Below are 19,520 nucleotides of genomic sequence, written 5' to 3' on the forward strand. Positions count from 1 at the left end.
CTACTCCAGATGGAATCCCGGAAACCAAGAGCTTCCACAAGCAAGGCCCAGGTATGCGGGCCCCAGGACTAAATCTCCAGGCTGCATGGTGGCAGAGGAGCCTGGCTGTCCCTCCCCGGCTCCCTGCCTGCTGTCAGCCTGGCTGTCACCCCCACAATCTGCCTCCCGGCGCCATCTTAGCGCACCAACAGCCCTGGTCCAGAGACTCCCAATTGAATCCCAAAATGGATCAGTGCCCTACAGAGATGTCTCTAGAACATAGGCATTTATAATCTAGAAATTCAGAAGTGTGCGGCCGCTTTTGTGGCTGCGCAAACTCTCATGATATTCAAAATAAGTAGTGGAAAATAAATTATCTAGCATCTGCCCCTGGCAGGCAGGCTTAAATGGTAGGGAAAACATTTTTTTTTCTTTTTGGGTCACACCTGACTATGCACAGGGGTTATTACTTGCTTTGCATTCAGAAATTACTCCTGGCAGTGCTCAGGGGACCCTATGGGATGCTGGGAATCAAACCCGGGTTGGCTGTGTGCAAGGCAAACACCCTCCCCGCTGTGCTATAGCTCCAGCCCCATGTGGGAAAATTGGAGCAAAATATAATGCCCCAAAGTAGAGAGAGAATATTGGGGAAATTGTCTGCCACAGAGGGAGGGTGAGGACTGGGATGTGGGTGGTGGAAAATGTGCACCGGTGGAGGGATGAGTGTTCAATCATTGTATGGCTGAATCTCAAACACTAAAGCTTTGTAACTCTATCTCACGGTGATTCAATAAAATAAATAAATAATTTTAAAAATTGCACAAATACTTCAAGCAGAGGGTCTCCTGCTGTCCCTCATGGCCCACCCCATCCCCAACCCAAAGCTTTAATAGCCAGGTAGGCACCCACATCCTTTGTTCACCCAGAGAGGGGGAGATGGAAAGGGGAAGTTCCCTGCTCTGAGATCCACCCACACAGGACCTTGACCCAAGCTGCTGCGCGTTTTCTAAAGAAGGGGGTAAACGTCAACCGCCAAGAGTAGTAAAGCAGGGGCTGGAGCGATAGCACAGCAGGTAGGGTGTTTGCCTTGCATGCGGCCGACCCAGGTTCGAATCCCAGCATCCCATATGGTCCCCTGAGCACCACCAGGAGTAATTCCTGAGTGTAGAACCAGGAATAACCCCTGTGCATCGCCGGGTGTGACTCAAAAAGCAAAAAAAAAAAGAGTAGTAAAGCAGATCTCATTCTGTCAGCATGAGGCTGCCAGAGGTGACAGTATCTTAAACACCTGAGTGTATGGTTAGTTACTCTCTGTATTACAAACACACCCAGAGACAGCAGAGAATTCCGGGCCGAGAGCTGGAGAGGGGGAACACGGCTTTCACGGGGCTCTTCAAGAACATTCTTTGGAGCCTTCTCATTCTTAAAACGTCGCAGTGCTAACTTCTCCTGTTCTCCTTATCCATTATGAATTAGAACAACGATTAAAAATTTAGTGGGATAGGTTTCGACTGTCAGATCTCCAGCAATTTTTACCAGTTTCTTTCTATTCCCCGTCTCAGAGCTTTGCCTAGCATCTGCAAATGTTCCTTCCCGTCTCTGAGGTGCTTCAGTGCCATTAGCTGTCACAGACTGTGAGGCTGTTATTTGCTGTCAAGGGTAGTATTGGGTTTTTTAAATCAGGAATAATTTATATGGTGTTGTGACCTTACAGGAAGATGGAATTACCTTGAGGGGCTAAGCATAGGAGGAAAAAGTTTAGCCACCAAAATTTCATGGTTTTAAGAGCCTAAAGAAGGTCTATGAAGAACTTAAGGATGCCTCAGATCATGAAGGCTACCTTGGGACCATCCTAGGCCAGTCCTAAGGACTAGTTCTGCTGTCACCTACACAGCAGAACCCAGTTCATACCAACACACACAGAATCCAGTGTAGCATGCAAGCCACAAAGTCCTATACCCAGCCACGAATACCAGGCTGGCAAAGAAGAATCATTTGATGTGTAATCAGGATTACGTGCAATCGACAAGAAGAGAAATATATATTATTGGAAGTTAGACTGCATGTTCTAGAAGATAGGAGGAACACAGAGGAAACCTACCACAGACGTGCAAACACAGCTGAAAGACACAAGCTTGCACATGAAAATACCTAGGACGAGGGGCTGGAGAGCCAGCACGGTGAGTGAGGCTTGCCTGTGGCTGACCTGGGTAAGATCCCCAGGTTCCCATATGCACCCCCCCACCCAAGCCCTGCCAGAAGTGATCCCTGAGCACCATCGGGTACGGCCCAAATTTTTTAATTAAAAAAAATGGGGGCTGGAGTGATAGCACAGCATGTAGGGCGCTTGCCTTGAATGCAACTGAACCGGGTTCGAATCCCAGCTTCCCATATGGTCCGCTGAGCACCGCCAGGAGTGATTCCTGACTACATGAGCCAGGAGTGACCCCTGTGTGTCGCCGCCTGTGACCCCCCCCACCAAATAATAATAATTATAATAAATTTTTTAAAAAAATTTTTAAATCAAGAAAAACAACCAGGATGAAATGAACAGAAGCTCATTATCCTTTCTAATCTCTCATTTCAGAGCAAAAGGAAAATGAAAATTAGATCATAAAATATTATTACCATCTCTTCCATGGTTTTCTAATCATCGCAAAATAGAAACACAAGCCACCAGTGTAGCTTCTAATTAGTCCATCCTCTTCACTTAAACTACCAACTTCCTTCTTCCATGAACCCTTGTTGGAGAGAATTTATGAGGGATTTGAAATGGCTGCCCCTAATCACTTAAGATCTTTAAGAAAAGGGCTTCATGATAAAGGAAGAACTATAAAAGTCCATTGGTACAGATTCTCCTTAATGACACAGCTGAATTTGTCTACTTAACAGACTTGCCTTTCCGGCCCCGCGCGAGATTGACCCCGGAGGCAACTGAACCACTTTGGACACGAGCGGCGCCCCCAAAATGCCTCCAAACTGTGTGCTCGGAGCTTCTGGCCCAGGCGCTGCCAGCAGGGTATGGTCTTTTCTCTCTCAACTCTTTCTTTTTGAAAGCAGCAAGGCAATAGCCGGTTTTTAGACTCTACAGGAAGCCTGGGAAAGCTGATGGGGCGGGACTTCCGGATCCGCCCTGTGCCGGCCAACATTTAAGCATAGAGCCATGTGGGGACGCTCCTTTCCGGCCCCGCTCGAGATCGACCCCGGAGGCAACTGAACCACTTTGGACACGAGCGGCGCCCCCCCAAATGCCTCCAAACTGTGTGCTCGGAGCTTCTGGCCCAGGCGCTGCCAGCGAGTGATGCAATTACCAAAAGAATTTTCCCTGGACTTCATATAGAAATCCAAAACCCAGCCGCGCGACCTAATATCTCTTGATTGTCAGCAACGTGTAAATGTTCCTTTTTGGCAGGGCTTACCGTGGGGGGAAACTCCAAACAATAGTACTAAGTTTTTTGTTGAAGGGTAAAAGATTGTAGCGATAGAATTTTAGGCAGAATTTTCCCTGGACTTTATATAGAAACCCAAAACCGCCCGGCCACGGCAGCCTAATGTTATCTGATCATCAGCAATATGAAATGGTTCCTTTGTAATGGGTTGGACTTTGGGGGGACCATAATAGGGTTAAAGTTTGTAGCGACGTGTAATTTCTGGCTGTACTTTCCCTGGACTTTATACAGAAATTCAAAGCTGAGAGGCCGCTGCCATGGCCGCGCAACCTATTGTCATTTAATCATCACCAATATGAAATGGTTCCCTTTTAACGGGTCGGACTTTGGTGGGAAATCCTAACAAGAATAGTAAGTCTTTTGCTGAAATATTGAAGGCTACCAAAGTGGTAGCCATCTCTATAGACTGAACTAAGTCATATCCCCACGCCGGCTAAGAAGAAATATCCTTCTTTCTCGGGAAGAAACGTGGCGTGGCGTTAACCATAGTACGATGTCCATTAAGCTGACACGGACCTGGTGGCATGGGAATGGGATACAAGGGAATAAATTATTATGTACTTGGAACAGCGGGACGCTGGTGGAATCTCGAGCCGGGGCCGATACCAGCGTATTACTTTTGGTTCCAGAAACTGCTTGCAGACATTCTACCAGACTATCAACTAAGCCAGAGCCCCACGCCGGCTGATGACGGGAAATAACCATCTTTTTTGGTTTGTTTTCCCTTTGTCAGGCAGCGTGGTGATTACCAAACAGGCGTGATCTCAGTGGCACGGGACGAGGGGGGAAAAAAATAGAAAAGTTATGTAACAAACACCGGGACTTAATATCTCTACATTCTCAGCAATGGAGAGCCATCAAATGCTTCCTTGACAGTGGGACTGTCTTTTCTTTTTTGGGGGGAAACCCTAGCAACAATAGTGAGTTATGTTTTGAAACATGGACTATAACCAAGATAAAGCGTAAACGAAGTGAAACTTATCACTTACAAGGGCGGGGACTGGGAGGACGGGAGGGGGCGGGAGGTATAATGGGGTGGTTGGTGATGGAATATGGGCAGGGGTGAAGGGAAGGGTGTTTGAGTATTGTATAACTGACATAATCCTGAGAACTATGTAACCCTCCACATGGTGATTCAATAAAATTTAAATTAAAAAAAAAAAAACAGACTTAAGATTTTTTTCCTGATGGTTAATTCTTCTGTTTCTGAATTCTTCATCCATCCATCTGTATATTATCTATATTACAACTCTTGGGCCAGAGCGATAGTGTAGTGGGTAGGGAGCTTGGCTTAACATGTGGCTGACCCGGGTTCAATCCCTGGCATTCCCTGAGCACCACCAGGAGTGATCCCTGAGTGCAGAGCTAGGAGTAACCCCTGAGCACTGCTGGGATGTGTCCCCCCACAAAAAAAAAAACTTCTTACTGAAAGTGTCACAATCTAAAAAGTTCAAATAACTGGAGAGTTTTCTAATTTCATTTCATCCTTTTCAGGGGGAAATACACAGTGATACAACATATTCTTTTCTTTTTCTTTTTACTTTTGGGGTCACACCCGGCAATGCACAGGGGTCACTCCTGGCTCTTCACTCAGGAATTACTCCTGGCAGTCCTCAGGGAACCATATGGTATGCTGGGAATCGAACCCGGGTCCGCCGCGTGCAAGGCAAACGCCCTACCGGCTGTGCTATTGCTCCAGCCCCAATACAACATATTCTTAAAGAAGTTGTAGCACTGTAGCACTGTCGTCCAGTTGTTCATCAATTTGCTCAAGTGGGCACCAGTAATGTCTCCATTGTGAGACCTGTTGTTCCTGTTTTTGGTATATTGAATACGCCACGGGTAGCTTGCCAGGCTCTGCCATGCGAGCGGGATGCTTTTAGTAGCTTGCCAGGCTCTCCGAGAGGGACGGAGGAATCAAACTCGGGTCAGTCACATGCAAGGCAAATGCCCTACCCGCTGTGCTATCGCTCTAGTCTAAAGGATATTAGAGTTGGAATATAAATGCATACTAATCTATTTCCAACAGCATGCAATAATAAGTGATGCTCCGGCCAATACTCCTTAGACACCATAAATAAAAACAACATTGAAGGCAAACAGGCACAGTGGCACCCCCGCCCCCCCCCCCCATACATCTCCTTATGAGGTGTCAGCTGCGTAGACATATCCATCCTCCCAGGCTTTCCTAGAAACTCCCTTCTACTGGTACATAGTACAAGCCGCTGCTGTGGGGGATAATTAGACAAAGACAGCTTTTTCTGGCAAGGAAAAGGAACTGTGTGTGGGTTGGGGAAGGATTCCTTCAATAAAACAATTTCCCTTCCTAACTGGTGTGTGGGTAAAACTGAGAACATACTGTGTGAGAGTGTGTGTGTGTGTGTACTACAGATGAGAATATGAGCTTCACTCACTCCGTGGGCTCATAGCATCTCCACACTTGATCCTAGAGCCCAAGGGGCTCTAGGACCTTGTCTAGGGTTCAAGGTGAATGTCATGGAGAAGAGCCATTGAGTCTGTGACCAGGGGGCCATCTCAGAGCCTACCCTACTCCTCTGCCATCTAAATGTTTCCAACCTCTGAGCCTCATGATTCCCACTCTTTGGGCAGTATGGCTATCTCCTTGGGCAGAGAAGTTTTCTTATCATGCTGATTTGGTTTTGCCCTTTCTAGCTATACCCTCTAGGATGCACCAAAAGGTCAGCTTTTCTCGAACAGCAGAGGTGGCAGATTCGCCCTCTGGGTATAGGACTGGGTCTCACGTCTCTCTCAGTCACTTTTTTTTTTTTTTTTTGCTTTTTGGGTCATACCTGGAGATTCACAGGGGTTACTCCTATCTCTGCACTCAGGAATTACTCCTGGCGGTGCTCAGAGGACCATATGGGATGCTGGGATTCGAACCAGGGTCGGTTGTGTGCAAGGCAAATGCCCTACCCGCTGTGCTATTGCTCCAGCCCCTCTCTCAGTCACTTTAAGGAGAAGTTTCTGAGGGCTGGAAAAAGCATGCTATTGTTCCTAGTACAATCCCTGGCATCTCCAGGAGAGAATCCTGAGCACACAATCAGAAGTGGCCCCTGAGCACAGCCTGTGACCCAGATATTAAAACTCTTCTGTGTTGAGAGAGAGAGAGAGAGAGAGAGAGACAGAGAGAGAGACAGAAAGAGAGAAGGAAAGTGCCTGCCACAGAGACAGATGGGGGTTGGGAGGACAGGAGGGAAACTGGTAGTGGGGAATGTACACTGATGAAGAGACAGGTGTTGAAACACTATATAACTGAAACCCAGTCATGAACAACCTTGTAATTGTGTATCTCACTGGGATTCAATAAAAATAAGTTCAAAGCACTAGAGCACATGCCTCACACACAGAGGCCTTTAGTACAGTCCCTGGCACTTGCCTGGTCCCCCAAGCACCACCCGGCTGGCCTGGTGGTCCCCAGCATGGACTACCTGGTCAAGTACTGAATCCAGACCCACAGAGTCGGCTCCAGTAAAACCAGGAGTGACCTCCCCGTCTACAACTCCCTCTGCACTATTTGGGAGACCCTCCCCCAAACATCTATATGCACATACAGCCTTCCCTTTCATGAATGCAGCGGAATTAAAAGAACAAGGAAGAGGAAAGAGCTTGGCAGAGAAACAGGCAGTGATCACAAAATCGCTCCTCTCACTAGCACCCAACTCCCAGGAACGGGGGTAACAGTCACACAGGATGAGTTTGGCCAGGCACATGCAGACTGTTGTTACCTGCTTTGGAAGTAACCAGCTGCAACACAAGAGGCCGTCTTGTCACGATGCCAGACCCTCGAGGGAGAAAGTCCCTAAAAATTAGAAGAAATCATAGATTAGGACATTTTAAGCAAGTCTGATGATAAACCCACAAGGCAAGTTCCCCAGTAATCTCTGTCAAAGTCTCAGTGACAAAAAAAAAGGGGGGGGGGAGGCTGGAGTGATAGCACAACAGGTAGGACCTTGTCTTGCGTGTGGCCGACCCAGGTTCGATTTCTAGCATCCCATATGGTTCCCCGAGCACCACCAGGAATAATTCCTGAGTGCACGAGCCAGGAGGAACCCCTGTGCATCGCCGGGTGTGACCCAAAAAGGAAAAAAAAAGTCTCAGTGACATTTTCCACCAAAATAGAACAAAAGATCCTAAAATTTGCATGAAACCACAAAGGATACCAAACAATCAAAGCCATCTTGAAAAGGAAGAACAAATCTGGCAGTATCACATGCCCAGGTTTCAAACTATATTGTGAATACATAATCATCCAAACAGGAGAGCATCATGTAAAACAGATACAAAGATAAGCAATGGAATAGAGTAGAAGATACCAGGGCTCCCAGGGAGAAGGGTCTCTCTTCTGAACGTTTCTATTTTTGTTTGTTTTTTGTTTATTTGTTTGTTTGTTTTGGGGCACCGTACCCAGTGATGCTCAGGGGTACGTCCTGGCTCTGCAACCAGGAATTACTCCTGGTGGTGCTGGGGGGCCATATGGAATGCCGGGGATTGAACCATGGTTGGCCGTATGCAAGGCAAACACCCTACCCACTGTACTATCTCTCCAGCCCCTCTCTTGAATATCTCTACGTAAATACCATTACACACTTCTTTTAATATTATTTAACAACTCCGCTAGAACATTTGCTAGTTTTAATGGTTTGCATAAACACTCAAAATGCTGTCAAGTCAAACAAAGCATCAAAGATTTGCCCACAAAATCTGAACAAAAATGAGAGTAGTGGCTGGAGCAATAGCACAGCGGGGAGGGCATTTGCCTTCCATGCGGCTGACCCGGGTTTGATTCCCAGCATCCCATATGGTCCCCTGAGCACCGCCAGGAGTGATTCCTGAGTGCATGAGCCAGGAGTAACCCCTGTTCATCGCCAGGTGTGAACCAAAATGAAAAAAAATGAGAGTAGTTAACCTGATAATCAAAGGGAATAAAGAAAAATCAAAACTGTAGAATAAAAATCTGGGGGTTTTAGCAATAATACAGCAGGTAGGATGCTTGCCTTATATGTGACCAACCCAGTGCCGATCCCCCAAGCACAGCCAGGGGTAATTCCTGAATGCAGAGCCAGGGGTAACCCTTGAGCATCACCATGTGATTAAAAACAAAAACAACATAGATCTAGAAACACATCTGTTTGAGCTGTCAGACCCTGAACAAATATGCCTGAAGAATGCCCTTATAACAAACCACTAGATTATTTCTTTCAAAAATACACTAGGGCTGGATACATGGTTCAATGGGATGAACACACGGTTTGTACACAGAAGACCCCAATTTGATCCCCTGTACCACAAGGTGCACAGCTTGGTGTGACCCCCCAACCATAGAATGGGAAGCAGCCCCCCACAATGGGTGAGGCCCCAAATAAACAGAAAACAGATGAGTTAGAGGAGGGAAAGAAAGAAGAAAGGGCCAGAGAGGCAGTATGGAGGGGAAGGAAGGGAGAGAAAGAAGGAAGAAGGGAGGGAGGGAGGGAGAGAGGGACGGAGGGACGGAGGGACAGAGGGACGGAGGGACAGAGGGACAGAGGGAGGGGAAAGAAAACACACCTGCCTCAGTGCAAAATGAAAGGAACTTTCCCCTAACTACAGAACCCTTTCCCTTCCCTGTAGATGTAAATGAGAGCAGGCCAGAGCATCAGTTCCAGAAGTAAACATTTCCCGGCTGCTCCGGGTAGAAGACAAGCCAGCATCGCCTGCGCTCCCTGCTAATTCTCGGAGCCGAGGCACCCAACGATCCAGGGCTTGGTTTCACCAGGAGACAAGTGCAAACTATCACAAAACCTAGGGTGGACCTCCCAAGGTGAAGTAGCCTCTTGCTGACAGAGAGGAAAGGGGAAAAGGCCTGAGGCTCACGCAGGGATGCCAGAGACCAGAGAACACCAGACTCTGACAGACGGAAAGGGAAGACAGAAGGAGCCAGAGAGCATCTGGGGAAGAAGGCAAGAAATGGACTTGGGTAATGCCCAGAGCGTTTTATATGCTCAGATGTCATTTCATCACTGGGGGACCCAACAGAGAAAAGTTGGGAGGTGGGGGGACAAAAAAAAGGGTAAATAGACACCAGCCCATGGGGTGGGAGATGGCAAAGATGCTTTATCGAGGCATAAAGGAGATGGACAGACTGCAACAGCCAGATGGCCAGATTCAGTGGAGAGCACGAAGTGATGTGGGGAGGTGGTAGAAACTCCCCATTTCCGGGCTGGGCCTTGGGTTCAATGGTGAGACCACACAGCAGATTGGAAACAGAAGGAGATGCAGCTAGAGCGGATTCTTACAAGGTGCTTCCTTCCTACCAGTTTCTGTTCTAAGGACTTGCAGTGCTTAAAGGAAGATCCAGGGGCCAGAGTAATAGTCCCGTGGGTAGGGAGTCTGCCTTGCAAGATGTGTTCGATCCCTGGCACCCCGTACAGCCCCCTCATGCCTGCCAGGAGGGAATCCCTGAACACAGAGTCAGGAATATGTCCCAAGCATCACTAGGCATGAAGCAAATCACTGTCACTTTAATCACTGTCATCAATTTGCTCATCAATTTGCTTGAGCGGGCACCGGTAACGTCTCCATGGTAAGACTTGTTGTGACTGTTTTTGGCATATCGAATACGCCACAGGTAGCTTTCCAGGCTCTGCCGTGTGGGCAGGATACTCTCAGTAGCTTGCCGGGCTCTCCGAGAGGTACGAAGGAACCGAATCCGGGTCGGCAAATACCAAACAGAAAGTGAAAAGGGAAGAGGACAAGGGAAGACAGAGGCAGAAGGACAGACAGGCTAATACTGTCCCCACGCACACTGCCCTGAGAAGCACTGAGGTCATAGATTCTGCAAGCTGAGCACAAAGGGCCTGTTTAAATGGCTTTGGGCTTCTCGGCCCTAATTCTGGAGCGGTGCCAACCACTACAATGCCACTTTAACTGCTGAAGGAAGTGATTCTGCCAAAATGCACAGATTTAATTGGAAATTTTCCACTGCAGTTTCCTTTTCTCCCCTAAATTACTGGCACACACAAAGAATATTAGCACTTACAGATTTGTAAAAGATGGCATTTCGCAGCTCTCAGTTACTCTATAATTTCTAACTATCCAATAAATACCACTATCATTTTGTTTGGAAAACATCGTTACAAATTCATCTGTGGGAAACGCAGTGCCATCTTTTCCTTTTTTTACCGACATCTCAGTTCCATGTTTAGTGTTTATTCCCCAAACTCACACTTTCATTAAAACTAATGAATCAGTAATTAATGGTTCCCACTGCAACATTTTATTTTTTTATTTTTTTATTTATTTATTTTTAATTAGAGAATCACCGTGAGGGTACAGTTACAGATTTATACACTTTTGTGCTTATACTTCCCTCATACAAAGTTTGGGAACCCATCCCTTCACCAGTGCCCATTCTCTACCACCCGTAAACCCAGTGTCCCTCCCACCCTCCCCAATCCCATCTGCCCCCCAACCCACCCTGCCACTGTGGCAGGGCATTCCCTTCTGTTTTCTCTCTCTAATTAGCTGTTGTGGTTTGCAATAAAGGTGTTGAGTGGCCGCTGTGCTCAGTCTCTAGCCCTCATTCAGCCCGCAACTCCCTTCCCCCACATGGCCTTCGACTACAATGTAGTTGGTGATCGCTTCTCTGAGTTGACCTTTCCCCGGAACGTGAGGCCAGCCTCGAAGCCATGGAGTCAACCTCCTGGTACTTATTTCTACAGTTCTTGGGTGTTAGTCTCCCACTCTGTTATTCTATATACCATAGATGAGTGCAATCTTTCTATGTCTGTCTCTCTCTTTCTGACTCATTTCACTCAGCATGAAACTTTTCATGCCCATCCACTTAACTACAAAATTCTTTTTTTTTTTTTTATTAGAGACAGAAAATGTTTATTTTCTGAAATTCAGGTTACAAGGTGTTAAATTTGGCACACTTTAAACATACCACATCAGAGACTAGAGAGATACTACAGTAGATAGGGCACTTGTCTTGCATGCGGCTGACCATGGTTTAATCTTGGGCACCTCATGAGACCCCTCAGTCCCTAGTAGGAGTGATTGCTGAGCTCAGGGCCAGGAGTAGGCCCTATGCACCTCTGGGTTTGATCCTCCCCCAAAACAAAACAAAAGCCTTAACTACAAAATTCTTGACCTCCTTTTTTCTAACAGCTGCAGAGTATTCCATTGTATAGATGTACCAAAGTTTCCTCAACCAGTCATCCGTTCTGGGGCATTCGGGTTTTTTCCAGATTCTGGCTATTGTAAACAGTGCTGCGATGAACATACATGTGCAGATGTTGTTTCGATTGTACTTTTTTGCCTCTCTGGGATATATTCCCAGCACCCACTGCAACATTTTAAATGCAAACGCTTCCGAGTCAGAGATCTATAAAGTGAATGAATGAATGAATGAATGAATGAATGAATGAATGAATGAATGAATGTGTCCTCCCTGCCAGGAAATACTATTGAGAATGTAATGCCTGCATGCTTAATCCACTCGATTCGCTTCTCCTTAAAGTCAGTTTGCTCAGGAAGTTAATGCACCGAATAAATGAGACCCGGCTTAAAGGTACTCAACCACTGCCCTTTCCCAATCACTGGCTGTTCCTTCCCTGAGCAGCTGCCACAAATGCAGAGGCAAATGAAACCCTAAAGTCTCTATTGCCTACCCACTTCCTTTCCCTGTGTCGCTTCTGAACTGAATCCCACTTTTGCTAGGAAAGGCAATTAGCCCAACTTTCCTACAATTTTCAAATCTGCATTCCTTAGCTCCCTTATCAAAGGAAAGTCTCCATGCCTAAATTCTGGCAAAGTTCACAGAAGAGGATGTCAGGCTCCTCAAGGCTCACTCCTTGAAAGGGTCTGCTTCGGCTTTTGTTCTGCCCTCGTACCTCCTCTCCCAGCTCATCTGTGTTCATGGAGCTGCCAAACCATTTTCAACCCAAGGCAAGGGCAGCAATGGGCTACAGATGGCAGAAGAAAGGAAGACAAAGTTGGAAGGTAGGGGAGCTGCAGGATGACTCGGGGGAGGGGGGGGGAGAGCTGCTTTGCAAGAACCAGACCAAGAGTGGGGGTCCTAGTGATGCCCATATATGGTGTCTCTGGTCTCCGTGATCCTGGGCACTGCAGGAGATTTCCATAACACCCACAGAGGAAAGACACAGATCAGGACAATGACAACAGTGAGGGTCACAAACTCTCCCTTTTCTGCCTAAGAGAGAAAGAAAGCACGAGAGACCAACGCTGGGCCACGGAGCAGGCTCCTCAAGATTTTTCCGGACTCTCCTCCCCCACCCTGCCCCCACTACAAGAGCCTTACTGGACATTTCACCCACTGAATTGCCTGCAGTTAAATGGAATGTCATGGATACACTCCATGCCAGCATTTGTGCTGCAGGTGAATCCATTACACATTAAGAAGATTGAGGGGCTGGAGCAATAGCACAGCAGGTACGGCGTTTGCCTCAAACCTGGGCTCGATCCCTGGCATCCCATAGGGTCCCCCAAGTACCGCCAGGAGTAATTCCTGAGTGCAGAGCCAGGAGGAACCCCTGTGCATCGCCAGGTGTGACCCAAAAAGCAAGGGGAAAAAAAAGATTGAAGTGGGGATGGGAGCACTAAGAAATAAGCTTGTCCCCCAGAGACAAGCACAGGAAGCCAGGAATGGGTCTGTTCCCCTCGTCACATCCTGTGGGGTTTCCAAAAGATCCACGGGCCGAGAAGACCAGGGTGGGGCATTTCTGCCTCAAACCCCAGCTCATTTCCTTCCCAGCCCTGGGCCCATAGAAACCTCGTTGGCCAAGAGCAGGATTAGCGCCAGCAGCCAAAACGTTCCAGGGTGGCACGGGAGACCTGTGACTCTCACACCGTAGCCCTCTGACAGGACAGCTGGGAGCAAAGACCCAGGTGAGGAAGGAACCCAGGCCTACTGCAGAAAGGCTGGCTGGTCACTGTCCTTGGTCCTGACTGTCTGTTGGCGGCCCTGGCGAGGTGGAAGGGAACAGGAGCTCTGGTTTCCACTCCCAAGATGTTAGTTAGAAGGAAAACCAGGTGGGGCTGGAGCAATAGCACAGCGGAGAGGGCGTTTGCCTTGCACGCGGCCGACCCAGGTTCGATTCCCAGCATCCTTTCAGGTCCCCCGAGCACTGCCAGGAGTAATTCCTGAGTGCATGAGCCAAGAGGAACCTCTGTGCATTGCCGGGTGTGACCCAAAATGCAAAAAAAAAAAAAAAAAAAAGAAGGAAAACCAGGGGTGTATCTGGGGACTAAAAGGCAGGGGTAGGTTCTTTCACTGGCATGGGACCAAGAACACAGCAAGGGGAGCACTGTCCTGTTCCAGTTGCCCATTGCTGGTCAATTTGCATTGCACCAGTACTGTGCTTGGTCAATTTTCTTCACCTTATTTATTATAGATCTTTGGGGAGTTTCCAAAGGATTGTTGGCATTTGTGTTCCCCCTAATATAGGTGTGCTACTTCATTAAATAATAAATATAGAGGTGTCGCATGTATCATCTATTCTGTTATTAACTTATCCCACAAGTATATTTTTCCTGATTTATTTGGGGATCCCCCCCCTCCTTTGGCCCTATACTAGTGACTACATAAATTTTCAATATCGTGAGAGGAAAGAGAAAAAGTATTCCATTCACAATCAAGACCAGTAGGATCTGTTCATTAATCAACGGTCATTGGTGGCCAAGATGGCATTTGACATGAGAAATGGAATAGAGAAATCACAGTGGGATACTCCATCCAGGTGTGAGTTGATTTTCATCAAAGTTTTGTTAGACAAATAAAAAGTAGAATACTTGAGTGAAATTTTATTTTTTTTGCTGTTTGGGTCACACCTGGCGATGCACAGGGGTTACTCCTGGCTCTGCACTCAGGAATTACCCCTGACCGTGCTCAGGGGACCCTATGGGATGCTGGGATTTGAACCCAGGTCGGCCGCGTGCAAGGCAAACGCCCTACCCGCTGTGCTATCTCTCCAGCCCCAATGAGTGAAATGTTTTTTAATATTTATTTTTAAGTTACTTAAAAGGAAATTCCTGGAGCTAGAGTGATAATACAGCAGGTATGTTGCTTGCCTAGCAAATGGCCAACCCAGGTTTGATTTCTGGTAACCTACATAGTCCCCTGAGCATTACTAGGAGTGGCACAAACACAAAACAAAAATCCTAGTATGCTAAGAAGGGAATAAACTTGTTTTACATCGTGCAACTGAGGACAGCTAAAATCTTTTTTTTTTAATTTTTGGGTCACACCTGGCGATGCACAGGGGTTACTCCTGGCTCTGCACTCAGGAATCACCCCTGGTGGTGCTCAGGGGACCATATGGGATGCTGGGAATCAAACCTGGATCGGCTGCGTGCAAGGCAAACGCCCTACCCGCTGTACTATTGCTCCAGCCCCTAAAATCTTCTGATACTAGGCAAGTGACTGCATTCATGTCTTTAGCCAATCTGAAAGCTCCGTGGTCAGTGGCCCTGTGAAGGGACCCAGTGATCCAGTCTCATGCCTGCACAGAGTCTCATCAGCTCAGAAATCCTCCACTTGAAGCCTCAGGCCTTGAACCTCCCTCAAATTACTAATATTGTTTTGGCTTTGGGGCCTCACTCGGTGGCGCTCAGGGATGACTCCTGGCTCTGTGTTCAGGAATCACTCCTGGCAGAGTTCAAGGTACCATGTGGGGTGCTGGGGACTGAACCGGGGTCAATGAATGCAAGGCAAGTGCTCGTACCACACTATTGCTCCAGCCCCTGAAATCAATTCTATCCATGCCAAACCGCCCACTGCATTTTCAACCTGGAGACTAGGCTTTAAAGACTCGTCCTCTATTGACATTCAGGCTTATGTTTCTGTCTAGCCAACCTGTTTCACCCTGCAGCAATATGAGTTCTGTGCCCTATCTGCTGTTACCTCTCTGACCCCAGAAAAGGCATTGTTGAATGTTCTAGTATTTGCTGTGGTCCGTTCCATGAAACCCCATACAAAGGATATTTATGAAAAAGCAGTCACATTCTCCTTGCAATCTCCCCACAGTTCACTCCTTTGAAAGGCCTCTCTTAACCTAACTGTTGCAGAAAAAATTTCACCCAGAGCCCAGGAAAGAAACACAAGTAGCTTTGAAACCAGGAACAACAGCCCTTTCATGTGTCCAACCCTTGCTCAGAACCTACAACACTCTCTCCACCAGCAGAGAAATCCATCTCCCAAGGTTTGGTCCTGCAGACAGACACACGGCTGCCCGTGCCTCCGGCTTATCCAAAATTCAGCCAGGAAACCTGCCCATGAGCCCGCAGCGGCCAACACCTGCTGAACCAGCTGGGGGCGAGGCAAGGATGGAGCTGAGAGTCTTTGTTCGCTAAAACAAAAACAATCTCCCCTTTGTAGCCAGGATTATCGCCGGGGCCACATTTTCTGCAGTGTCAACACCACCCCAGGTCACTGCTTTGATTTTAAGCCATTGTCCAGATTTCAGGCTCTTGCTTATAAAAGACAAAAACACATCTCACGTCAGGAATTTGGGATCGGGAAGCTTTCAAGGCTTATCCTTCCTGAATGTCAGCGGGCGCTCCCACAATAACGAGCGTTTTTACTTTCGTTTTTCCACAGACGGATTGTACAGAACTGGCAGTCTGCCAAGGATAATTAACATGCTCTGTCCTCTGATGGGTAAGGGAGTTGAAGAGACCTTAAAATGTTTGGTTCTTAATAATTGCCACAGCAGGTTACTGTTCCAGTCAGAGAGCTCAGCGGAAAGAACACCACATTTTAGAAAAAAAATTTTTAAGAGAAGAGTCCCTACTTCAGGACAGATACCAAGTAATGTATTCTCCAGGGAGCAGAATACAATCTGGGATAGAATTTGTTTTATTCCTGTATTTTTGGGGATATGTGTGTGTGCAGAGGAATGGGGGGAGATCTTGTTTGTTTGAGGGCCACGCCCGGCAATGCTCAGGGCTCCCTCCTGGCTCTGTGATACGGAATCAATCTTGGCAGGCTTGGGCGACCATATGGGACACTGGGAATCTAAACTGGATTGGCCTCTTGCAACACTGTTCTATCACCCCAGCCCCCTCAAGATTTTTCTTAAGAATAAAATAAACGGGGGCAGGAGCGATAGTACAGGGGGAAGCGAGTTTGTCTTGCACACAGACAACCTGAGTTCAATCCCCAGCATCCCATACGGTCCCCTGAGCACCACCAGGAGTGATTCCTGACTGCAGAGCCAGGAGGAACCCCTGAGCATTGCTGAGTGTGACACACCCCCCCCCGAAAAAGAATAAAATAAACCCTGGGGGCCAGAACAACAGTACAAGTAGGAAACCTCCTTGCACACAGCTTCTGGGTTTGATCCCAGTACCCCATGTTGTTCCCTGAGTACCACCAGAACTAGTTCCTGAGTGCAAAGCCAGGAGTAACTTCTGAGCATCTCCGATTGTGACCCCAAAACAAAACCAAACAAAAATATTTTTAAAAAAAAGTTGACTATTGGGGCTGGAGCAATAGCACAGCGGGTAAGGCGTTTGCCTTGCATGTGGCTGACCCGGGTTCGATTCCCAGCATCCCATATGGTTCCGTGAGCACCGCCAGGGGGTATTCCTGAGTGCAGAGCCAGGAGTAACCCCTGTGCATCGCCAGGTGTGACCCAAAAAACAAAAAAAAAAATTTAACTATTAAGAATTTTATGATTTCCATGGGGGCTGGAGTGATAGCACAGCGGGGAGGGCATTTGCCTTGCATGTGGCCAACCTGGGCTCGATCCCCAGCATCCACATGGTACCCCAAGCACCGCTAGGAGTAATTCCCGAGTGCAGAGCCAGGAGTAACCACTGAGCATCGCTGGGTGTGACCCAAAAAGAAAAAAAAAGAATTTTATGATTTCCAGGGGAAATAACAGATTAAAATGTCTTTAATACACAATGGAAATATAACTAGGGATTTATAATATCGTTTCTTTGACAAGGCCTTATTTATAAACAGATTCTCTATACAACCTACACAACCTGGCTCTCTCTATCCCTCTCCCTCCCTTCCTCCCTCCCTCTCTCTCTCTCTCTCTCTCTCTCTCTCTCGATATATATATGTATATATACACACATATATATATATCTCAATCAGCAATTCAAGTGAAAAGCAACAATTTTTTAGCACCCTATAACCAAATAAGAGCAAAATTCTTTGGGAAAAATTCTAGCTAGCACTTAAATACCAAATTTTAATTGTAGTGGAAAATAGGGCTCAGCCTCTATAGAAAACAGTATGGAAACACCTCAGAAAATTAAAAATTGGGCTTCCATATAAACCAGCAATTCCATTTCTTGGTATCTACCCCAAGAGCCCAAAAACGATACTTCAAAAAGATATTTGAAATATACCTGAGCATCCCCAGGTATAGCCCTGGTGCCCCTCGTACCCCAGGGCATGGCCCCAACAGCTTCATGTTGCAGGGCCTGAGAACTAAATCATCTGGCCCATCAGGTACCTTCTGGGAGTGGCCTTTCGTCTCCCTAACCATTGCTTGGAACCCCTCCCCCCAAAAAACACAAAGGGAAGGCAATGAGCCATCCAATGGGGAATAGCCCAGCCTTTCCTCTTGGCTTTTCCTTACTTTTCACTCGGCATACCTCCCTCCTGACTCCGCCGGCCACCCAAGGACAAAGGCATCACCCACAGCCAGCAATCTTTTGTGACCACAGTTGGGAGGCCTGCTGGGGAGAAACTATCTCATCACACGTGTGGACCAGACTAAAGGTGGAGGGAACAAAATCCAGGCCAGTGCGCTGGCTGGTCAAGCATCACCCAGAGATACGGGCACACCATTCTGATGCTGTCATTTGTGTCTAGGTGAAGAGCCTAGACGTGTTCACACTAATCCTCCTGTGTATAGCTAACACATGGATAGAGGGATCCCAGTTTCTTGGTTTGGGGAAGCGGAAATGGGAAGGGACAGATTAGTAGGAGGAGGTGGTGAGAATCATCCCAGAGGTGACAGCTAAGAGGGGGAGACCCTAGTATGGGTCCATGCTGAGTTTTTCAAGCTACACACAGAAGGATTAGTGTGAACACATGGATGAGGCCTCTCCCGCTGTGACGGTGGAAAGAAACTAAGAATCTGATATCCCGGTATCCAGAACCATAGTCCACAGCTCCAATCTTAGTTTCCACCCCCCTTCTTCAACTAGAAGATGACAGGCTCCTTGCAGCAAGAGCAGCCGCTGTTGGGTCTGTATAGGCAGGAAATATAAAAGGTGATCATGGGCGTCGGGGAGAAAGGAAGGAAGTGCTCAAAATACTCACACTCACACAGAGTAGGAAGTTATTACCACCGTTCCAACAGGAGCTAGCTTACCATTCTTAGGCTGATATTTGTGTAAGAGGTGTGTAGAAAAAGAGGGAAAAGAGATGGAACAATCTCCCTTCTCTGGAAAGAGAAGTTCACACAACTGACATCTACAACTTCAAGTGAATCTTTAAAGTAATTCAGTTGGGGAAAGGGTCAGGGGTGTGGCACAGGGGTAGAGGGGTACTCCTTGCATGTGTGAGGCCCTGGGTTCTATCAAAAGGAGGGAAAAAATGTCAGGGAATTGACATTTACTCTTAAGTTTTCAGCATGTTCTGAAAAAAGCATATTTAAAGCCAAATTGACTCCAGAAGAGTCACCAACCAACTCCATTTTAAACAATTTTGATTTGTCTAGGAAAGCATCTGTTTGTTTTCTAGGAAAATGAACCAACTAGTCATTCTTCCTGCTTGGCCAGAAACCCTACTTCTATATAAATTCATGGAATGACTTATTTCTATAAGAGGCTGAAGGCAGTTTTAAAAAGCCCACTCTTAAAGTAAAACCAGAAAACATTCACTCTGAACATTATTTTTATTATTCTTTTCCTTAGCACAGTGGTTGGGCATTCTCCTTTCACGCGGCCGACCCAAGTTCGATTCCTCCGCCCCTCTCGGAGAGCCCGGCAAGCTACCGAGAGTATCAAGCCCACGTGGCAGAGCCTGGCAAGCTACCCGTGCATATTGGATATGCCAAAAACAGTAACAATAAGTCTCTCAGTGAGAGATGTTACTGGTGCCCGCTC

General features: G+C 47.2%; 1 protein-coding gene across 5 annotated transcripts in view; it reads right to left on the bottom strand.

The window, feature by feature from the left end:
• DNM3 (dynamin 3) overlaps positions 1-19,520 on the bottom strand; it is a 272,517-nt gene that overhangs the window by 226,977 nt on the left and 26,020 nt on the right. For all 5 annotated transcript variants that reach the window (XM_055121454.1, XM_055121453.1, XM_055121451.1 and 2 more), the window contains exon 2: positions 7,175-7,248. In XM_055121454.1, the coding sequence (XP_054977429.1) occupies positions 7,175-7,248 (74 nt within the window). The remainder of the gene's footprint in view (positions 1-7,174; positions 7,249-19,520) is intronic.

This window comes from Sorex araneus, chromosome X (genome assembly GCF_027595985.1).
Source record: "Sorex araneus isolate mSorAra2 chromosome X, mSorAra2.pri, whole genome shotgun sequence".
In the NCBI taxonomy this organism is placed as follows: Eukaryota; Metazoa; Chordata; class Mammalia; order Eulipotyphla; family Soricidae; genus Sorex; species Sorex araneus.